The sequence below is a fragment of the Oxyura jamaicensis genome, chromosome 1 (assembly GCF_011077185.1).
Source record: "Oxyura jamaicensis isolate SHBP4307 breed ruddy duck chromosome 1, BPBGC_Ojam_1.0, whole genome shotgun sequence".
NCBI classification, from domain to species: Eukaryota; Metazoa; Chordata; class Aves; order Anseriformes; family Anatidae; genus Oxyura; species Oxyura jamaicensis.
The window spans coordinates 24,328,081-24,345,575 of NC_048893.1; the positions used below are offsets into that span (position 1 = coordinate 24,328,081).

At 41.5% G+C, this 17,495-nt stretch overlaps 1 protein-coding gene across 3 annotated transcripts in view; it reads left to right on the plus strand.

The window, feature by feature from the left end:
* Positions 1-8,956: 8,956 nt before the first annotated feature.
* TSPAN12 (tetraspanin 12) overlaps positions 8,957-17,495 on the plus strand; it is a 48,905-nt gene continuing 40,366 nt past the window's right edge. For 2 of the 3 annotated variants that reach the window (XM_035315796.1, XM_035315797.1), the window contains exon 1: positions 8,957-9,284. Coding sequence is in view for 2 of the 3 variants with exons in the window: in XM_035315797.1 (XP_035171688.1) it covers positions 9,219-9,284 (66 nt within the window). In the remaining variant the exon portion in view is untranslated. The remainder of the gene's footprint in view (positions 9,285-17,495) is intronic. The other variant, XM_035315795.1, reaches the window with a different exon arrangement.

Below are 17,495 nucleotides of genomic sequence, written 5' to 3' on the forward strand. Positions count from 1 at the left end.
CAGCAGCAATATACACATATATTACATAAAGGCCAAACCAATTAATATCTGCACAACAAAGTTCATGAAGCAGTAGTTCATACAAAGTGAGGACTGTGGATATTAAACTAGCCTATTAATCCACAAAGCAAACTTTGTAGTCAGTCAAGCAATTTTTCAGAGTCTCAAATAAGCCATCTGATGGGAGAGTAATTAGATTTGTGTTTCAGCTCTGGAAGCACCACTATGTGCACTTTTTCTACTGCTTTATAGGCCATAACAAGTTGTTCCCAGGCCACTTAACAGACAAGTCACATTTTCATCATTCAGTGGAGCCTTGAGTATATTTAGGACACGTCCTGCAGAGCTGCTCATTGTAGTGGTTCAAGGACACCTGGTGCTGTTGGAACAAATGCTTTATTTATAAATATAGGTTTAATGAGTTTCTGAAGTGCAGCAGGATGTCCTTTGATCCTGAAAAAGAAGAGTGGCTCATCTATACAATCTAGTCTGATGCAAACAGGGAAGATGATTTAATCTAAGGTATGTCATAGCTATCAAAAGCATTCCAATGTTGTAGTATTGAAGTAAGAGCTCCATGAGGAACAATCCACCAGGACAGTAATGTCATTTTGATACATTTCATAGAAAATCATGGATGAATGATAGTAGGTAAGTGTCCAAGTCACTGATGTGATAGAGCAGACCAGACAATTCTCTTTAATAATGGTGTTTTACTGTTGGACTAAATTAAGTTTTATGGCATTTGGCTTCCTATTGTCCTTTTCAGAATTGCTTACAAAGTCTGTTTATAATTGCTCTGGCATTCCTAGGATGCTATACTAAAGTTGTACAGTACTTCTGCACCTCTATTTGTGACCACTTTATCTTGGCTGATTGACGATGTAGCTGTGTCATGTCAATGCCAGTGGGTAATGGCAGAAGGAATGATCATCTATCTCCACCACCACCGAGTGGCAGTCCAGTTCTGTGTGCTTCTGCCTGCACTGCACATCCAGCACTCATGCTTGTGCTTGGTCTATGGGAGTAATACATCAACATATCAATAACACATTGTTTACATGACGAGCAGCCAATTCACCACTTGAAAAACAAGCTACATTCATGAAAGGTATTATAAAGAGTCTCTTCATGGTGGAATTTTAGCAAATAAATGCCATACATTCTCATCTGTCAACTTTCAGAATTTGAAATACTTGAGAATTATAAGTGCTTGTGAATATAATGAGGTTTTGTGTTCAGAGGAAACTGTACAATGATTCTGCTGTATATACTTGTAAAGTATGGCTGTTTTTCTTGCAGCAAGCATACAGAGAATCCAAGGAAAAACCAGAGTCTATGCTGAGCACTACCTACAAAAAACTAGCACAGAGATAGCTCTGATTTAGGATGCAAGCAATCTACTTCAGATAATGTACAGGAAGTAGAATGAAAAATTGTTCAGGAAGTCACAATCATCTTCTCTCCCATGAGAGATCAATTCTGACATTTTAAAGAAAGCTAGTTACTTGCTGATTCTTATGATCTCTGCTTAAGTCCTTACATGGACAATCCTTCATATTCCCAAAATGTGAGATTGGTTACAACATGAAGGGAAAATATGGTAGTAACCCTAGTCTCACCCATCGTTCTGGGGAGAAAAGCAGTTTTGGGTTAGATACCAAAACATGTTCACTTCTTATATACATTAGTCCAAGGCAATTAAAACCTGCCACCTGGCAATTCCAGTTATTCAGTAAAACAAATGATGCTTTGAGAGTCACCCTTCTCATAAGGACTTTCTGTGTCTTTTGTATTTTCTCAGTTTAGACAAAAAGTATGTTGGCTGGCATGTACCTTCAGCCTATACAGATCCAATTATCATGTGAGAGTTAAAATGTCATAGTAAAAATCTCCATCTTCTAGCGTAGAAAAAGAAGATGAGAATGAAAAAACTGCAGCTGGACAACCTACTGTTCTTTCCTTCACCAAAAAGCATCCCTCCATCATTCAGATTTTTACATTCACTTTTCTCTTACCTGTTCCTAATGACTTTGAATTTCCAGTCATCTGCCTCTCTCATTTGTGTGTCCTGCTTTTTCTTGCATCTCCCTCAAGCTTCCAATGACAGTTTCAGCAGCAATTTTCATAGGAACTGGGAGCCAGCCAGGAGGGCTGTTAGGTCCAAGAAGAGTGGAACACTATTTGTGTTAGGAGAGCTCACATATTTTAGCTCCAGGCTTTGCCATCAGAAGACTGGCACGAGTGATCCAGACACAGCTAATAATCTCAGGCACTTTATCTGGCTCCTGGGTGAGAATCTAAATGCAAAGAATCTGCACAAGGACAGAAACTGAGGAGGATAAACATGTTTATTAGCAGAGGGTATTTAGAAAAGGAGGAAGCAAAAAATGGACATAAAAAGGATAAGGAGAAAAAGGAAGAAGGTGAAACAAAGAGGAAGAAGGGAAGACTTCTCCCTTCCCTGAAAGTCTATGAGGAAATTGTTGATTACTGAAGTGCTCTTCCAGTGCTTTACAAAATCAGATTTTATTTTCTTGTCTCTAGTAAATTCTTTGCTAATTCTTAATCAGAGTAGAACTCCGATTATCATACATTTCAGACCTGGGACTGCTATTTTGGACAAGAATCCCATAGGGGTACATGGAATAACAGGGTGTGACAACAACTCTGTACCATGCAACAACTATGTGCAGAGCAGCACACTCACCTTAGCTATCAAGAAAATATTTCCTGGAGACCTATTTTATAATTACCCTGGCCTCTCTAAAGAAAAAACTGCCATAAGAGATAACGTACCAAACACTGAAAAATAAAGAAGTGTTAAAGACATCTGTGAATCTGTAATTCCTTGTTAAATTGTGATGCTGGCTTTAGTTATACAGTCATATACATATTTTCCCCTTGACCCCTGCTTCACTATGTGCAAAGAACGAACATTTTATTTATTCTTCCAGCTTCACTCTGCATGTGGTCTATTTACTTTCCACTATTTCAGTCTCAGCCGTGAGGACAGCCATAAATTTTCTACTGCCTGCTCTCTGGCTCTCATAGCACATATATGCTCCACAAGTATTTCTCTCCACAACATTTTCCTGAAAGAAAGGAGTTATATCATCTCCACCCTCCAGGTGGGAAACCCATGCTCTGAGATAACGGCATCTGCAAGTTCAGGCTGATCCATCAGAGTAGCTCACAATGGGTGACATTTTGTATTTTCAAAGGGCAGTTCCCTGTAGCTTCAGATACAGTTGTGAATTTTTACACATTTCTACAAATCTGCCTTTGAGATCTGAAGCCAGACAATGAAAACAGAGAACGAAATAACCTCCTGGAAAAATGTGATTAAAGGAACTGGCCACATAGGAACGCTGCAGTGGAGACTGACTCCAGTTCTCCAAAGTAGCTGCTGTCTAGTGATGAGATCTTTCTTATATCTCCCCACTCCAACGGGGCTTTCTGATAAGAAATGTCATGCAAGCTCGATAACTAGTAGTGCTACTGGTGCATCACAGATAGTAAAGTGTGCTCTTTGCTCATGTAAAACCTCATGCTATGCCTGAAAAGGAAGTGCAGACTAAAATAAGCAGGACTGAAGATCACCATGCCTGTTCTTGTTGCTGGAGCAGTTACAGATGCTGAATTCCTCCTCGTGGAATTTAACTAGAAGAGAATGTCTAGCAAAACTCTCCAGCAGAAAGCTCTGTGACTCCCATTATAACACCAAGCACCATAAATTGAAGAAAAGACACCAAAAAACAATACAGCAGCTTTTTCAAACTATGCCTTGTAGTGCAAGCAAGATCTTTCTGTTAAATTGAAATCCATACTTACGGAGAGGGGAGTAAGACAAGAAAGAAATGACACTGGGATGACTCCTAGGATGCTTCTAAGAAATTCATTATGTGGAAGAGATAAAACATTCCAACTCCATATTTTTCACATCCTGTGGCTTAGGAATCTCTTTAAAGAGCTCTGTTCTTTCAAATTCATATTCTTCTTTCCAGGCTCTATGACACATAGCTCACTGACTGTATGACATTCTGTTGCTCGTGTCCAAGAAATTCAGCTATACTGCTTGCTTACTTTTAGTGATTCGCTCTGGTAGCAATCTTCCATCTCTTACAGTCTGTGCATTTCTCAACAGATGGGATTTCCAGACTGTCCTAAGAGGGAGTTAACTCCTAATAAGTTGTTAAACACCTCTACTAAGGATTCTGGTCTTTTGGCTTGTGGAACACATCTCAAGACTCTTGACCTAGAAATCACAGATCAAGATTCATCTGTTTCTAGTTATTGGACACATCATTTTTGTTATTTCTAATTGTAATTTTTGATATCAAGGACATATTTTTCCAGCTGAACTTGGGTCTCACATCATTTGTTCGACATGCAGATTTTTACACATTTTTAAGCTCTTTTAAATAACTTACAAAGTAAATAAAGACTGAAAAATGTGAGTTATTTTTCACTTACTTGGTATTAAAAGCAAATTTGAATCTTTTCATTTTTCCAGCTGCTATATGGAGGGGAGGAGAGGGAAGGGGAGGGGATAAGTGGAGGGAGAGGAAGGGAAGGGGCACCTGCAATGAAGCCTCTATAGCAATGGAGAAAAGGAATTTTTTTTTTAGAGATGCAGAGAAAAAAACAAACAAACAAACAAACAAACAAAACAAAACAAAAACACCTGCTGAGGTGTTATTTCAATTGAGGGAGCCATTGAAGGTTCCTGAACTAGAAAGCGGGGAAGTCCATTTGCAACAGCCCATTGAGCCAGAGTAAAATCTGGTTTTGAGACTATGATTTTAATCTCCTAATCATAGGTATTTTATCTATTTCAAGTGTTACCTTATCCCAGACTATCATTTCTGTATTCAAATGAAACCAGGTTTTAGAAACAGGATGAAGATTTGTCATTTGGTGTCTTTGTTTCAAAAGGGAGAAGGGCACTTTAACCTCAAGATTTGAGCAATACTGGGTCCTGCTATAAACATGGATAGATTTACTTGATATGTTACTCCTAAACCGACCAGTACACCTGCAGTTTTATAGATGGATATTTGTGTAGCTTCAGATATCCACCCTCAGTGGTCATTGTTTGCACTATTAGTCACATATATTACTTGTTTCAGAGAGGTGCCTTTTACAGGACGTGTCTGCCCAGGCAATGCCTGGCAGGGGCTTGCAATAAAAAGCTATGTAGGAAAAGGAATGATTTAAAAATCCTCAAAACTGTGCAAATATCACATAAGTGAAAGGGATCACAGATTTTTTTATATGGACAGTGTGGCTGGAAGAAATTTATTAAAAGTAATTCATTGCCCTGGTGCCATCAAAGACATTTCTAGCTTAGACTTAAAATCTTATAAATCTGTACACGAACAATTTGCCCATCTACATAACCTAAGTGGAGTAGATAATGCACAGTACTAAAACGCATATGTCAAAGCACATTCACGTGCATGTTCCTTAGTGTGGTACTCATCTGAGTAATTTTAAATGTTATGGCAGTATATAAAAGGATATTACTTTAACTCATTGCTTTTTCAGCGATAAAGTTTCTTGCCATCTAATATTAGGCAATTATCACCTATAAATTTACACGCATGCCTAATGCTATTTATTCCACTCAATCAGGCTATTCTTATAGTTCAGATTAAAGACACTTTCAGCTGGATGAGTATCTTAATACCTATTCCTCTTTTAGCCTGCTTTCCTGATGGAGAAGGGCTTACAAGATCATACTGGAGAATTTGTGCAGTCAACACTCTTCTAATAGTTTTTGAACCTGTTGGACAATTTCAAGCACATTTGGCAGAGAGCAGCTAGCTTACAGATATTAAGTCTGCATATATTAAATTATGAGTGGCAGTTAAGCAGAGGAAAGAGAGATTATTAGAGTTATTGGCATTTCCATCTCCCTCCTCTGCCAGTGATGGAAAGGCTATATCATGAACACTTCATTTAAGTCTAGAGAATTCGTATTAGAAAGTTATTGTGAATGCCCTGTCACAGAAAAAGCTTTAGAATTTGTAGTTAATTAGACACTAGAGAATCCAAGGAGATGATACCAATCAATACAACTTCAACAGTTTCCATGCTTATCTCTTTGCTACACATTAAAGAACCCTTACTTGCTAACAGCAAGCTCTCTTTTCAAGAAATTATAAATACAAAGAGTTTGTAAAAAAATCATCTTTCTTGCACTAAAAAAAAATCTGAAGTGATCAGCTTAAAGGGTAAAAAAACACATGTACTAAATCAGTATAGTAGCTTCCCTGATTTTTTTTTTTTTTTTTGAGTGATCAGATAATACTTCCAGTTTAGTTACTGTTTGAATGCATGGGAACTTTCTGTGTATTTCTTTCCCAGTGTTGACATCATGGAAATTTCACAAAGTATGACAGACTGGTAAAAGCTCTATTCCAAAGGGACCTTCCTCCAAACCCTATATAGTTTGGCGGACATTCATAAATAGGACCTGTTTTTCTTTAGGTTTTGAGTAAAATCTCTTTTGGTCAAAAAAACGATTCAGTTAACAGCTAGGACAGAACATTTCTTTAACCAGCTATGGGATCCTCTCTATGTTTGCGATGGAGTTATTGCAATAGGATTTCAAACAGGCACAGTTTAGACGGAGAGCACCTTATGACCAAATACCCCCAACGTGGTACCTCAAATTTTTCCAAGTGTCATTTTAGCAGGATTTTTAGGAAGTAAGAGATCTGTGAGGCTGGTTTTCTTTTTCCTTTCCTCAAATTCCTTATGCACAAAGAATAGTTCAGCTATAAGCCAAAAATATCAGAAACAAGTAAGAGAACTTGTCATTTGGCATTTTAGACATGTTTAAAGAAAAATCACTGGGTGTAAGATAACTATATATATATATTTTTTTGAGCCTTGTCACTCAGGTAATTCATTCTCCCATGGAACAACCAAGAACACAAACAGAAGCTCAATTATTTTTAATCTGGTTTATAACAGACTGCATTGTCCTCAGCCAAGGCTGGAGCTCAGTTGTAAACTGACACTATTTGTGTAAACTGGCATTGGTTCACTGAAAATACTGTACCTGTTCAAGATCTGTCTTGCTGACTGTTCATGTAAAGTCCTCAGCAATAAAAGGAATGAATGGTATGTAAACAGCACAATGAATGTACAATGTCACCTTTTACATGTAGTCTTAAGTCAGTTTGCCTCATTTAGGTATAAAATTAGCAATATCCACTGAAGACTAAAAATGTGGCATACTGCACTTCCTGGAGAGCTCTTGATCCCAGAAAAGAGGATCAAATTAACAGCAAAACCTCACAGTTTACCAAATCTGAAGGAAAAAGAATCTTCACACACTGCATTTATGCAACGCTCTCTAGTACTTTCAACTTCACTAGTTGTGTTCACTTCTGGCATAAAATCACTACTTTCTGGTAAGCATCCAGGTCCACTCTTTCTTTCTAAGGAGGGATGAATACACGTGAAGATGCTGCCTGCTCCAGCTAATGAAATGAAATCGCAGAAGTTTAAGTGAGATTATGATTCATTCTATGATTACACTGGCAGCCTCAGCTGAATTGTCTGGAGTTTGTGGGTTTTCTCAAGTCACGTTTCCAGTGCTTCAGGAAACAGATTTTTCTTCAGCCTCCCAAAAGCTAGATTTTATTCATTAAATTCTTTTTCCTCCTTTCCAGTTTTCACCACTAGCCATTAAACCTGTCTTTACGTAATACAGACTGAAGACAATTTTCCTCTCCTAGTTGAGAATTTTTTTCTCAGTGTATTTCCTTACAATTTTTGTTCGGGTGGCACTGCAACACATTTGCATATATTTTTGGAAAATGTTTTGCTAATCTGCATATAATTGTGTTTTAAAGTGTAATATTTCTTTTGGAATATGGAGATATATGTGTAAGTTGAAACAATACAGATTTCAGTAGGAATTTACCACTGTAACTAGAAGATTTGCACGTAATTTAACAGATTTCAGAGACAGGATGATATTTTCAGCTTACTTGTGGAATCTGTAAATACTACAGACATTATGGGACCAATCCACATCAGCTTTGCCAGAAAAATAACTGCAGATTTTGTCCATTTCCTGAACGATTATCTTCAACATGGCTGCATTTCTAGATTCGCTGCTTTACTCTTTTACTCTGCACAATACGAGTGTTCTGATTTGGCCTGGACCTCTCTGGGGTCATTAGATTTAAACCAGTGTCTTCATAATGGCTGGAGAAGGGCAGAGGGCTGTGCTGTGCCGAGGGCGGCCTTCCCTTCCCAGTCCAGGAGAGCCTTCTGCTGCCTGGAGATGTGGAAGCCGCACGGGGCTGCAGATGCCCAGATTCGGGTTCGATTTCAGCGATGTTTTGTTTCCGATGCAACAGTGCTGAAATATTGGGAAATGTCTGGTAAATGTTGCAGAACCCCCCCCCCCCCCAAATAAATAAATAAATAATCTGTTTTATGAGATTATTTGCCGCTCTGGGCCAAAATACCACAGGAGGAGGTTTTCATGCATTTCGGCATGCCTAAGCCAATTGCTCAAAACTTCCCCTCTCCCCTGAAGAGAAGCAGCAGAGCAGCAGCAACCCAACCGCTGGCACAACTTGGGTTCCCAGCGTGGCTCCAGCCCAGGGGGGAAGACATTTTAGGGTGCTTCACCTCTCGGGTCTCGCCAAACGAAGCCCAAGCTCCCACCACCCCTCGGCACCCCTCAAGCTGCCACTTCCATTTTGTCCCTCGGGGCCAACACACAGCGCCGCCTCTCCCACCCTTCACCGCGCCCACACACGGCCCCCAGACCCTCAGAGCCCCGTCTCCCGGCGTTTCGGAGCCCCCCACCACCCGGGGGAGCCCCCCGACGCCCGGAAGAACCCCCCACTCCTCGGCCCCCCGGGCCTTCTCCGGCGGGCGGCGCTAGGACCCGGCGTGCCGCGGGCGGTGGCGCCTGCGCGGCGGCGCTGGTGGCGCTGGGCGCCGCGGGGCTGCGCGGAGCGCTGCGGGCGGGGGCGGCCGCGGCCGCCGGGAGCTTCCCGTCAGCGCCCTGGGCAGCGCTGCCCGGCCCCGATGAGGCCTCGGCGGGGCGAGTGAGCGAGGGGGGAGCCGGGGGGGAGAGGCTCCACCTGCGGCGAGCTCCCGGCTCTGCCCTGCCCTGGCCGGCCCGGGGAGGGAGGATGTGGTGAGAGGATGGACGGCGCCGCCTGCCTCCGGGGCTCGCCATGGCCAGGGAGGACTCGGTGAGGTGCCTGCGCTGCCTGCTCTACGCCCTCAACCTCCTCTTCTGGGTGAGTGCGGGGGGTGCGGGCCCTCGGTGGCCAGCCGCAAGTGAAATTTGGGGTTAGCCTGGCGGGGTGGGCGCACACGCGTGGGAGTCTGTGCACCTGTAATACCTGCGTGTACGCTGTAATACCTGCACGGCTGTGGGAAGGGAGATATTCAGCGGCTTTCTGCCTTCCTCACTGCCTCAGTTTCGGAGCATCCCGGACCTAGCCTAAACTCTGAGATCCACAGGTGTCTGAGCACTCGGCCACTCTCTGAAGGGCTTACCCCAACTCATCTCAGGGACCGCATCCTAACTGGCAAGCGAGGCCTGTGGTGATTTATTTCGTTTGCTTTCAGCATTTCAGTCGGCGCTGTATTTATAGCAGCAGGGCTTCCAGCTCTCTCCAGTACAAGTGGGTGTGAGCAGCCGGCCCAAACTTCACGGCTCCAGACAGACTGCACGATGGAGTTTCACACAGCCTGCACTTGCTTGCACCAAATGGAGCCTGCTTCACCCGCGTAACTCAGATTTGTGCGGGATAAGTGTAGGTAAAAAGAATGGGTCAGAGGCGTGACATCCCACACCCAGTCACAAGTACTGACTTGTGAGGTGCTGCGTGCTTGTTTGATACAGAGAGCTTCGTATGTGACAAATATGTAGGCTGGGACCGAGCAGAGTTCATACTGAGCTAAAGACCAAGTCCCAAAGTCCCACAATTACTGAAACTTAAATGGAGATCAGAATATGAATGAGACAGAGTTGTTAAACAGCATTTGGGACAAGATGATACTTTTTTGTCTAATGCAAATGATCTGAGATTCTGTTGAAAGTATGTAGCTTTGTATATTGTATTTAACAGATGAAAAGTAAGCATTTAATTTCTGAAGTGTGGTAGGACTAAAGTCCTTTAATAGGAGACAAGGAAACCTTTCCTTTTTTTTTTTAAAGGGTGTGTAATTATTTAAAACATGGTATATAATTTTCATTGGGTATTGTACAAAATCCCCAAACTTGGATTTTGTTTTAAGGCAAAGGTTACCTTGGGTTTAACTATTTTGGGTTCAACTTCAGATTTTTAGGCGTATGTTGCTAGAGTTGAGGGAACAGACACCCACATGGCTGAAAACATCCTGTTCTCCCATTTGTGTACCCACTGCTTTCCTCTGGGTTCCAGATTCCTGCCTTGAGCCGTCCTCATCAGTTACCATACATGCGTCGACTCACCGCCTAAAGAAGCTTGTTCCCTAAAGCTTACTCCACTTTTCTCCCTTTCCGTCCATTTCTCAGTGTTTGTTGCGTTTCATCAGATTTATTATTCAACCTTTTAAGCTGGAGCTGCCATTTAGCTGGTACCTAGGTTGTACACGAGGTTATGTCCCCGTACTGTGTCACTTGACCTATTCTGTGGTGGTGAGGGCCTCGGTGCTGGAGCTGAGTGATTCATTCCTCTTCCTGAGTGACTTTCCTTCTGTAGGAAGTCTGTCCTTACCTTTGGAGGGAACTGGTGCTGCTACGTTGTGTCGCAGTTCCTCTCTAGGGGGGACCAAGAATTGTTGCACATTATAAATTTATGGAGGCTGAGGCAGGACAAGCAAAGAGACAGTAAGCAGTGAACAGGTGCAAAGAAGAAAACATGCCAGAAACAGGTAGAGGTGGGAGATGCATGTAGATGCATTTGTCTGGGAGGGTGTACGTTGTCTCACTTTGGACATTTAAATGTTTGCCCTTGTTGCCTGAATTTAAGTTTTTTTTCCATGTTAGATTACTCCTTCCAACTTTTCATTGCTATGAATGTGTTTTTCTGTTGTGCACCAAAGGCACGGAGCTACAGAACACCTTTGAGCTTGTCAGTGGAGTTAACAGTAACTACACCAGTAATGTGCTGCTGTTAACTTTGTCCATTCATAATTAATTTTGTCAATATTTTGTTTAAAGCATTCATGGCTAGAAACTATTTCTCATTCCTTAGATTTTTTTTCAACCTTTTGAATAGTAGTGTCATATCACCCAACTAAGAAGTGTGATTATTTTTTTTTTCATAATCATATAGGAAAGGGGATCTCTTGAGTCTATAGTGGTATGACAAGAAGTCCTAGGGAAGAAAATAGTAACTTCTCATGCTCATGTTCAGAACAAGAATATGAAAAATGTCTGTGCTTAATCTTCCTAGCTGAGGGCAGGGCACTGGAAATTACACCCAAGCAGCTAAGTGAAATCTATATAATGCCAAGGCATGTGAATATGTAATTAGATAATAAATGCCAGCATCAGCAGATAACTTGCACCACAGATGTTGTAAAGAATAAAGCTGTCTTCTGTAATGTGCATGAAATTAAAGGTGTTAGAAGTAAAATGAAAAATTGGCCAATCTGCTTGGAGGTGATTCTTTGCATCTTTAAAAGCAGATGGGTTTGGCTCAGAATAAAGCAAACAAACAAAATGAGTGTGCCAGAACTGTGTAGTAAGAAACAGGATGAATGGTAGGTGGGCAGTATTACAGTTAATTCAGGTTCTTTGGAGGAGTGTGCATGTTAGAAACCTCTTGCTGCTTCCTATCTGCTCCTGTTCAGATGTGTATTTAACAAATCTGCTACTTGTTGCTTACTGTAGTGAAATGTCCCACGTCTCCTTCTCTACCTGAGTTGAATTTTCTCCAGCTGAGGTCAGTGAGAGTGTTACCACTGACTTTTCTGGGTCTAAGAGCATGACCCCAATGGCCAAAATTGCCTTGTGGAAAAGCTCCCCTGGCAGCAGGTACTTGCTTGCCAGCATGGGGCTGAAGGCTGTGTTTTCCCCTTGCCATCACTCTGCCTTCCATTTGGAAAGCTTTAGCTTGTCTGTTGCTTATGTTAGCACTTACTTTGATAAATACCATCTCAGATTATGGACTGGATGGCAGGAAGTTTAGATTAGATCGGCCCCTGGAAATGTGCAGCCACATTCCTCCTGAGCTGCGAGTATGGTAGGCTCTGGCTTAACAGATAAACACAACAGCAGCACACTTGAAATAAATGAGAGCAAAGCATGGTTCTGGGCTGTGAAGGGACCTCACTGTTTTGGGAGCATGTGTGTTATTCTCTCCAAACCTGTTCTTGGAGGGTTTTACAGTTCTTGCTTCATTCCTTCCAAGGGGATGTTGCCTCCAAACACCTTCAAGGCTGTCATTAACACGCCTGTTTGCTGTGCCAGTTATCAGTCTCTGGCTGAAAACATTGAAGGTATCCAAACAGCATTTTTTTTTTTTTTTTTTAAATCATAGCTTAATTCAGGGGTCTAACCAGGATGCAGTGATAATCACACCTTGTTTCATTCTGTTGCTGTCCAGTGGTCGGTCCAGCAGTGCATTGTGCAGAGAGGATTGGTTTATCCTCCAAGCTGGAAGAAGAGAGCCTCAGCTCTGCTGACCTCTAACATTTGAAGCCCTGACCAAAACTGGGAGAGCTTGTGGCCTGCCTGGTACAGGCTGATTTTTCCTCTTGGAGGAGGGAACGTTTAAAGTAATTTTCAAGTGTGTCTGTGAGCAACTGTTGCAGGACGTGTATATGGGGATTGCAGCTTTTGTCATGGCCAGCCTGATGAGGGCACGCTAGTGTGTGTGAAGCCTCTTAGGAAAGTGTTATGCATAACAGAGCTGGCTTGTCTGACCATCAATCTTGCTGAGAAACTTAAAATGCTGTAACATGCTGGTGTCTTCATAACTGGGTTATTGTTGGAGCCTATGGAAGCGGAGAAGTGGGAGAACTTCATCAGTCACTGTGCTATGATACTTGAAGCTTTCCCAGAGTGTTTCTTGTATGTGTACAACTGCATGCTTTGTATTTGGGAAGAGAAGCTTCTTTTACAGGGCTTAGCTAATGAGCTGTGATGAGGAGCAGTTGACAGGGTGATGCACATGTGTGTGAGAGGGAGGAAAGGAGTATAGTCTGTTATACTTTTTGTCATTTTTGGCCCAAAGGCTGTTTAGCTGTAAATAATAAGTAAGCATTCAACTGAAAAAAAAACACGTCTCTCTTCTATTGGTTCATCCAGTTTTGATAATGGACCAGTAAGTTTACTGCCCTTACTGCTTGTGGAATCTAGGCTTTGTGGAAGTGGATGGATTGGTAATTCCAAAGCTGCTACTTTAAGTAGGCAATTTCTTCTAAGGTGGGAATAAATAGGTTGTCAGTGCTCTAATTATTGTTGATTAAGCGACCAAATGTGGTAATAGATCTGATGATGCTCCTGGAAGCTGTTTCTAAGGTCAATTGAATTGTGCATCTGACTGCAAGATGTCTGTTTCATGCTAATGGGTGCAGTTTTAGCGACTTCTCTTCCTTCTTAGTTCATAAGTCTTTTTTTTGACAGTGCCCTGGACAAGGAGTATCTTTCAGACTGAAGTCTGCATTTAACGTTTAGTTTGATTTCTTCTGTCATCCACATGTGTAAATAAGCATCGCTTCTTAACGGAATTTAGATTAAGAGACCCAGCTGAATTTCTGCAGATGTCTTGTCTTAGGCTTTGCAACACTGCTGTTTGCAGCATGTTACTTTCTGGACAGCCTAATAAGAAGAGAGGATGTCCAAAAATGCATGATTTGGCATTTTTTAGTCAAGACTTAGTGATTAACCAAGCAGTTTATCTTAGTGGTGCTTGAGAGAAGACATGCTCCTACTGCTCCCTGATTTTCTGGCTTTAGAGGCAATAATAGTCTTTATCTCTGCATAGAATGGGTGTCAGTAGCTGGAGATACTTAGTTTTGATAGTTCTACAGGTATATTTTATGCAGTGTATGAGACTGCAGGATCTTTGCTTCTGGTGGGGCTTTTCTCTGTCAGTGAACTCCTGACACTGGTCCAGCATAGCAGCAGTCTTGGGTTTAATATGAGCATCCTTGTCTGTTTGAGAACTGTTGAACTTGTCCTCACATAAAGCCTCCACGCTTCACGCCACGTTTTGCAATATTGCAATTATTCTTCTGTGCTTTGCTGTAGCCTCTTACCCTTAAACTTTCTTTGCAGTTGTGTGAAGTGGAGAGACCTTAGCTTGGTATTACAGGCAGGCTTCAGTCACAGAGCATAGCAAGCCTGTATTAATGGCACAGGCGTAACGCAGCAGATTGTCTGAGGGCAGTGGCCCTTACAGTTGTGTTAGAAGAGGAAATAGAAAAACAGTGTTGAGTACAGGAAAAATTCAGTGTCCTGACTGCTTATAATAGGAGAGGATTAAGCGAAGCAACAACTCTGAGAGGCACAGAACTGTTTTACTTTGGGCAGCTCAGCCATGCATTCCTTTCAAAAAATTACCAATAGCCAAAATCAGTGAACTGGGCAGTGCTACTAAATACGAGTAAAAGCAGCACAATTATTCTGTCAATTTTTTCTCTCTCTCTTTTTTTTTTTTTTTTTTTAAAAAAAAAGGTGAAATATAGCTGACATTCAGGAAAAAGTCTGTATAGACTTTCTTTGTCTTGACAAAACTGCCAGCTTGTTTTTTTTTTTTTTTTTTTTCCCACTCTGATGAGCATGTGTGGCAGAAAGGAGGAGCAGCTGCTGTTGTGTCCCTTGCAATAATAGAGAATGACTGTGCCATAGTGGTTTGGGCAAATCATGGCTGTAAGTCGCAGATGGCTGTATTGTAGGTGGTGAGCATCTCGTACCAGATGATTCAGTGTCACTGGATGCTCAAGCAGAGTCAGAGATGTTGCCACATCCTTCACCTCGTGGAGTTTATCTGCCTGGGGATATGCTGTTTCTGTTGAATGATGCTTGGGCTTTCTCACTGCTGCTTGGTATGTAGCAGCACCGTCTAATTAGGCTGTGTGATTGCAGCCAATAAGCCCTCCTTGCAGACTATGTAAATTGCTTTGCCCCTATCTTGAATTTGTGCTTGTGAACAAGAAATCAGGGAAAATGAAAGCACAGCAAGATTCCAGTCGGTTTTCCCTTTGTTATGAATATATTGAACACTTGTATCGTCTAGTTTTGGTTATGTGTTCCACCTGAGAAAATACAGCGAGGGAATATTAGCCTTGCACAAAGAAGCCCTAGGAATGATTGGAAGCAGCAGTATTGAGTTTCTTTCTTTTTCCAACCTCAAGTGTATCTTTCTTCCAACCCCATATGTATGTGTTCAATCTTGTAATTACTTTTACCTCATTTTTTTACATCTGCTGTAACACAACGAAGAAATCAGTCATCCTCCCTTCCTTGGAACCAGAGTCTGAGTGGCAGTTGTGTTTCTGCTGCCATCCAACTTCCACTCGTGCCAGTGGTGTTTGAAGATACTTGTTGTGAATAGAGGTAGGGTCAAATTCTTAAAGAATGTAAGTGACTAATAATATCCATTGAAACAAACACGGCCTGGCTGGCTACCTGTAGCAGTGTAAGTGTGGGGTTTGTTCTAGGCTAATACAGTCTGTTTTTAGAGACTGCAGTGTAGACATTGGTAACTGAAACCTGATTTTTTTAGCATTCTTGTATAAAGAATAAGCTGTCTTTGAAGCCATGCAAGAATAACTCTAGCTTCTGTCAGAATATGGTGTCTTTTAATGGTGCTCAGCAGAGCAAGCTGCAGGAGGAATTTTAAAGGACCAGAAATACTTTTAAGACTGGTCTTTGACAAAACTTTTTGGTGTCTTTAGGCTGCGTTATATAAATAACATCATTACATTATGGGAGTGTAAAAAAAGCCTTCCTCAGATTCAAAGGTCTCTTTAAGCTGCTGTACAGGTATGAATCAGAGAGTCAAGTGCTATCTCTGGGGACACTGACATCTTGAAAGGCCACTAATAAATTTGAGGAGATACATATATCGAGAGAGAATTATTTAATCTATTTTTTTTTTTTTCTAAGCTACCATTTTAGCCTTTCTGCCTGGGGAAAAGGCTGTAAGGAACATGTCTGAAGCAGGGTATAGTAAAGTGGGTGAGTGAGTGAAAGGTAAGGAATGCAGAGAGGGGAGATAGACTACAGAGTTTGATGGTCCAAGTGGATTTCTGAAGGCCATGTGTAATAAATACCAAAGTAAAGCAGAGTTCAGCTATTAGTCAACTTTGTATCTACCTCTGCATAACCTTTCATAGTATGTGTGTTCATAGCTGATGCTGCTCATTCCTCCTGGTGCGTTGACAGTGAATTGGTGAAGCAGTCTCAACAATGCAGTCCTGAAAAAGTGAGCGGCTTGATATGATGGAAAGGAAAAAATAAACCCAAACTTCACCCCAGTGTTAAAAATGACATTAATATGTTTCTTAGCTGGTGTTCAGGAGTTAATGAAACCACAGCCATTTAGGGAAAATCCTCAGTCTTAATTGTGTGGAACTCATTGTATTTACCTTGAGGATGAAGGCACGAACCCATGCTGTCTAAATCTGAATCAGTAGCTAAGGGAAAGAAAATACTTCAAAGCAGATGCTTATGCCAGTAAAGCATGAACTCTAGCAGAACTGGAAAGCTCCACCTCACCTGTAGGTACTTGCATTTTTTTCTTTCAGTTCACATCTTTCTGTAGACGGTAGCTACCTGATTATTCACTAATCCCCAGACACTGTTTCTGTACCTTAATGGTTTACCATTATCTTGAGTCTGTGGTGGGTAGTAGATAAGGGTCATGGGTTTAATACCAATTTTTTGGTATTGTATCAGTTTATGTATTTTATATCTTATATCAATTTATATAGTTTATATCTTATATCAGTTTTCTGGTTGTGTACACCAGGTTTAAAAACCATTTGCAATCTGTGGGCCCAAGAGAAATTGTCTACTGTCCATAAAGAAAACCAAGCACTTATGGAAACAAAATTAAGAGTATGTTGTGTGTATGTGAGGCGTATCATCTTGGTGGTAGTGTGTGGCTTGTGGTATGGATCTGGGCATTTGGGCTCTGTGCATTGCTACAAATTACCCACAATCAGCAGTACGTGCCTTTGCCTCCCCAAAGGCAAAAACTCTCTGCAATGGCATGGTTACTTTCCCATTTTGTGGGAAGAGTGGCACAAATGTTGTCCTAATGAGAAGTGCAGTGAAGATATAGTCAGCGAGAGGGTGGATACAGAGATATATGCACTTCCTTAGCCTTCTTTGCCCTTTATGAATGGAAATTGGTACTTGGGGCTGGCTCATGGAAGAACCTGCTAGTAGATTAACTGTACCAAAACCTGTTAGCATATTTGAGTTCTTACTCCACAGTTTTTTACGCTGTGGTGCTGTAGGATCCTCGTACAGTCAATTGCTGGAAAACTTGCTTGCTTTC